At 41.8% G+C, this 5,895-nt stretch overlaps 1 protein-coding gene across 1 annotated transcript; it reads left to right on the top strand.

Annotated features, from left to right (window-relative positions):
- The first annotated feature begins 3,761 nt into the window (after positions 1-3,761).
- On the top strand, positions 3,762-4,004 carry LOC111222451 (cortexin-3-like). The gene has a single exon (XM_022746184.1). The coding sequence runs from the start codon at positions 3,762-3,764 to the stop codon at positions 3,996-3,998; it is 237 nt and encodes a 78-aa protein (XP_022601905.1). The 3' UTR covers positions 3,999-4,004.
- The last annotated feature ends 1,891 nt before the right edge of the window (positions 4,005-5,895 follow it).

Below are 5,895 nucleotides of genomic sequence, written 5' to 3'. Positions count from 1 at the left end.
GCTTAAATGTTTAGGTGTGACTGTCGAGAAACGATCTGAACTCTGAGCACTTAGTCATGGAGCTGCTGCTGCTGCTGATGATGTAAATGTTGGGGAGTCTTTTGAAGTGCGTTACATAACAAATAGCAGAGTGGTTTCTGGCCCAAAGTGCTAATACTCTGTAACCTCACTGTGTCATTGGAGGACGAGAAGACAAGACGATTACGATTTGACAGTAAACGCTGATGGAAAACCAGCGGACAAAGAAAAACAGCCCCGTTCCTTATCGTTTTTTCACAGCGAGGGCAATGAATCACTGCTGTGAAATATCATTTTTGAGTTTTAAGTGTGATGGATTACAGGCCGCTGATCAGCGAGGCAGGGCTGAAGGCTGCTCCCTCCCTCCTTCTCTCTCTATCTGTCTCTCTCTCCTGAGAGTTGCCTACAGAGATCTTTCTTATTTTTTTTTTGGGCAGAGAGAGAGAGAGAGAGAGAGAGAGAGAGAGAGAGCGAGAGACAGCTCCTCTGCCCGTCTTGTCACTCGGAGCTGTCTCTTAACACGTCCAGCACCCCCTCCCAAGTGATTGTCAGTCTCTGTGACGGCTCTTCACGCTTACAGAAGCATAACCGGAGGACAAAACCCGGAAAAGATTGTAGTTTGGGTTGTGCATACATTTCTAAGAGACGACTGATAATCTGATTGATGTGAAAATGAGTGGGTGGTGGCCATTTAAGCAAAGTTTTTGAGCATGGAACTGAAGCCAGGGTCTTATTTTCATAGTTGCGGCTATATTTCCTTTCTGGTTAAACATTTTACTGAACGCCATGAGATCTGGTGACGCAGCGCCATGACTACAGAGGAGTCTATCAAGCAATACTAGAAGTCAGCCTATCAGAGTTTATTTATTCATATTATTTAGTTAGATCTCCATTAGCCACTGTGTTGTAACAGTAGCTTCTCTTGCTGGAGTCTCCATACATTTATAGACAATACTCCACTGACAACAGATACATCAACACACATCCATATCATTCATACTCACAGTGAGACTCACAATACACAACACAACCCCTGCGACCAACACCAACTTAAAACCTATGTAATACATACAGGACGATAGCTCTACTTAAAGGTCCCATATGAAGGTAGACGTCCATGTGTTGTTTGATTATAAAGCAGCTCTAGGTTCTATATTAATACTGTGAAAGTATAAAAAAACGCTCAGTCCACAGAGAAGAAGAAGAGGCTCAGGGCCTCCTCTCTTCTGATTGGCTGACTGTTGACTGACCTGTTGTTACCAGAGCGCCAGAGAGAAGCCTGAGAGAGGAGATGGTTTCTTAAAACCACAAATATATCTTCTTATGGATCAACGCTTAAAATAAAACACAGGAAAAGTGTCAAATAATAATAATAATAATGATAATGATTTAATTTCTTTTATAACTGAGAGAAGAAAACTTTTCACAATTCAATCCACTAAGTCACAAATACAAGAAAAGTGGGATGAAACTACTCTTCAAATTACTATCTGTTGTGTTGGACCCGATCACTGAACAATAATCTAACTGTGATAACACTAATGTTTGCACTAATTGTTTCATTAAATAGCTAGGCATGCATTTTCTGCAGTGCTTTATAGCAGCCCGTTTTCACAACCATCTGATCATCTTGGCAAATCCAAAACACAAAACAGTGACCCTAATAACTTTGCTCCTGTTACGTGTTCTCCTATATCTACAGTGTAAAGTAAGGTGGTCATTTAATGAATATTTTGAACCAAATACTTTTTCCTTCTCTACATTAAGAACCATTTTATTTACCATTATTAATTAACTTGAGTTCCTCATTGTTGTGGATGGTAAAATTACCTCATTTCTGAGTTGTAATGTGCATAATTTTACACAGCTACTCTCAGGTTCAGGCTGTACTGTACCGCACTAAATGGCCAATTGTCACCTCAACCCTATCTCCAGACACACAGATTCAGTTAAGTGGTTCTCAACCCATGGGAGTTAAATCTGAGGCTTCACAAGAAGATTAACAGGATAGGAAGGTAGAAAAAAAGATGTTTGAGCACCATAAAATGATGCAAATTTTTCAGATGTTCCTCTGATTTTTGCTTTCCTTGGGAATTACATGATAATTTTCAGTGTTTCAGACCTTTTAAAAAAATATTCAGATGAAACAAGGGGGAATAAAACCTCTTTGATCGGACTGGTGACAGCTAGTTAACATGCACCAAGTGATGGGAGGTCACAAGTAGATTTTACTTGGGTTTTAAGGTGTGACCATCCAAAAGGTTTGGGAAGCATATGATTGCATCTTACTGCTCATGTTGTTCAGCGTGATGGATTTTGCTCCTAATGATGGAACCACGACCACAAAAACTCAGCTATTAAGTTAGCGAAGCAATAGGAGCTACAAAAAATATTCAATCATTTCCCTTTAAGTTCAGCCACCACATATGTCTGACTAGTCTCTGATATCAAAGGATTAATAAAAAATGATTTTGTCTGGGGCGCCCCTGCAGTGTAAAGAGAAGGCGAATTCGGAGAGAATGGTTTGCAGCAAACACTCAGTGAGAATTTGCTCAGCGGGAGAAACAACATCAAATGGCGAACAGTCCCGCTGGCTGTTTTTGGATTGATGAATTTAACTCCAACCGTCTTTATGGAACAGACAAATTCACTGCCTCTTCTTTTTTGCCAGATGAAATGATCCGCGCAGAACGCTGCAAGCTGCTGTTTCTCTCAGCTTTATGTGTCAGATGCTCATGGTAAAGCTTAGGCTGATGAACAAACTAGCCTAACCTACTGTAACCTAATCCTAAATTAATCTGATTAATGTAACCGTAACCAACCAATTTAAATGAACCAAATTTAGGCTTGACTGAAGTCTGCACGTCATGTGCTGTGAGCTGAACCCAGTTCGGTGGATTTAAAGGGAAAAGGGAATTTTTTATGCATTTTGGTCTATACTGCAACCAGTGGTAAATATGTAGAACTAGTACATTTAATTACTACACATTTGGAGCTCTACTGAGTTTTTACAGCAGCAGGACAGTGTGTGTGCGACTGAGTCAAAATAAACTCCACTGTGTGTGTTCATGGTAATGAAGGAACATGTTTTCGGAGGCCCTGGGGCAGTTGCCCTCTTCAACCTGTTTGTATTCATGCCTTATTCATGTAACCTTATCAGAGAGGAGAAATCCATTTCTCTTCATGCATGACAATGTTTGAAACTCTGTCACTGAATATGAATCGCTGCTGCTGATTGGTTGAATGTCAACATTACTCATAGGGATCAGGGTTAGTGTTCTCAGAATAGCAGGCTGTGGTTTAATAAAGCCAGTGACATATCAACCTCCATAGCAGCGTTGCCGCCAATAAATGTTGTATAACTAAAACTCCAAAGTGCCAATTCAAAACCCCCGAACTGCTGAAAGTGAGGGCCAAAGGAGTCCCAGGAGCCTTCTTTCCTCACACTGGGCTTTTCGCCTGGAGCTTCGAAAATAAACTCGGCTGAGAGCTGCGTTTTTCTGGCCTCAGACACATTCTGTTTTGTTCTTGTTGTCAGTGTGGGACTTATTCTGTTTCTACAATTACGTTAAGCTGATATATTGGTTTGCTGTTCCATCTGTTACACCTTGGAGGACGTGATCTATAATCCGTGTGTTTGGATTCTCACACAGGTCTTATTGGCTGCACCCATCTTCACCTCAAATCTTTCAGCAACCGACAAAGAGCTGGAGCCGAGACGATCAAGCATGGATGTGCCCAGGATGGCCGAGGGCCTCTTCAGCAGCACGCTGTCCTCGTCAGGCGGCGGCCATCACGTGCCTTCCTACCTGACGCTGGAGCAGAAGGCCGCCTTCGTCTTCGTGCTGCTGCTCTTCATCTTCCTGGCCCTGCTCATCGTGCGCTGTTTCCGCATCCTGCTGGACCCGTACCGCAGCATGCCCTCGTCCAACTGGACTGACCACACCGAGAAGGACACGTTCGATTACCGCATCGTCTGAGGACATTGGGCAAATTAGAAAAATTAAATAAAATAGACTGATTTCATGCCTAAAGAGCACTTTGGCCCCTGAAAACAAATGACTGCTCATTCACCAGGAAAACAGCTTTCAGGAAATCTCTCTGAAAGTTCAGACTGAAAAGTATTTAGACGGCAAGTTGTGGTCGAAAATGAGCGCCAAACCAGAGTTCAACAGCTTCTCCCTGCCACATCAGAAATTCTCAACTATAACAAGACGACTAGAACTATGCTATGAAGATTAATCGATCAAACCACCGTGACCCTCAGTCCGAGCGATGCACCAGAGCCACTTAAGGTTCACCCATTAACTCCTTCCCCTGCCATCAGCTCTCCTCCGGACTACCTCGTTCCTCCTCCATCTCATGTGTGGAAATAACTTTTCTCACATCTCACACAGGGTCGAAATATCCTTTTGAGATCCAAACCAGTTGGATGATAACAGTGTTTACATCTTATCATGTTTACGTCCTTAGATTTTTATTGATAATGTAGACAATCAGTGTTTAAAATAGTTAAAGGAGAAAAAATATTTGAAGCGAAAACAGTTGAGGTCTTTTTTTTTGTTTTTAAGCATATTTTGTCTTAAGTTGTGGACAGACGCGAGAGGTCCAGAAGACTTTATACGACTGATGCGATTCAGGCGAAGAGGAGTTTCATGCCTTATGTCTTTGTAAGATATTGTGCGGTGGTTGTTACCTTCGACGTATTTAGGTAAGACCATTAAAAAGACTGGTATCGAGGTCATTAAAGCAGGTTAAATAATCACACTGAAAGAAACTGTGGTGGAAAAGTTCTCCCTTTAATGTTTCGGAACGGGTTCGGACAGATCGATGCCAGCAGCGAGTAACTGTAACTGTTCTGTGTGTGCGATATAAAACTATTTGTCCTTTCAGTCACATGGGAGGGACCGCCGGTGTCCACGTCTTTAGATGTCAGCAACCAAAAGAGGTATTGAAGAAGAAAAAAAACGTTTACTGTGCTGTACCGTGTGCCTAATTTGAAAAAAAAAAAATACTAAAGTTTAAATTGATGTTTTAGGAAAGAAAGAAAGTGGGTTCATATTTTTGTCTTTAAATGTAGTTTTTTTTTTTCCTTGTGTGTGTGTGTGTGTAGTATGCCCATTTAAAGAAAACTTAAACAGCATTTTACTGCCTGCAGTTGGTATATTGACAGTTGGTATGCCAGATCTGCAGAGAGTTGATGATGAAGATGACGTTGCATTTTCACATCAAACCCTTTACTGAACTGATGTTGTGGCTCTTTCGTTGGGCAACTTTTCAACTGTGCGCCTTATAGTGTAGATTGTTTACAGTATCGTAGGTAGCAGAGACACTGGGAATCCCTGATTTCGCCGATGCGACGGTGTCTTTGCACTTCACGGAGATGTCATATAACTCGCTGAAAAGTTAAGAAAAAAGAAAAGAAAAAAAAACCTTCCCTGATCTCTTTCCTGCCCGGACAGGAAGTGAACTGTGACCCTTTCGATGACGTGATGTTCTTGTGATCTGCTGTGGCCTTCTCCTTACCTATCGCAGATGTTGCGATGTTGTGCTGAGGTGATGTGTTTCGTTTTTTTGTTTGTTTGTTTGTTTGTCGTCCCCCCCCCCCCCCCCCCTGCATGTATTTCTTGCAGAGTATCCTCTCCGTGCATGATAAATGGTGAAGTGCTTCAATCCTGATGTTGTAGCTGTGGGTCAGTTGCTCAAGCAGCTATTTCCTGTCTCTACTGGAGCCTTTTTTTTTTTGTTTTTATCTGTTTTCCGCCCGGAGCCGCTGTTTCTTTTTGTAATAAAAAATGATCACAGTGCGCAAATGTGTTTTATTTCATTAGGTTCATTCACTATGCGGTAAAAGTAGCAGGTGTTAAGGACAAACAA

The sequence above is a fragment of the Seriola dumerili genome, unplaced genomic scaffold, assembly GCF_002260705.1.
Source record: "Seriola dumerili isolate Sdu_G_001 unplaced genomic scaffold, Sdu_1.0 BDQW01000092.1, whole genome shotgun sequence".
NCBI classification, from domain to species: Eukaryota; Metazoa; Chordata; class Actinopteri; order Carangiformes; family Carangidae; genus Seriola; species Seriola dumerili.
The sequence above is the reverse complement of the archived record's forward strand: the minus strand, read 5'-3'. Positions and strand labels throughout refer to the sequence as shown.

Excerpts from the sequence above, each read along its gene's own strand:
- LOC111222451 (XM_022746184.1), top strand. The coding sequence starts at position 3,762 with ATGGCCGAGGGCCTCTTCAGCAGCACGCTGTCCTCGTCAGGCGGCGGC.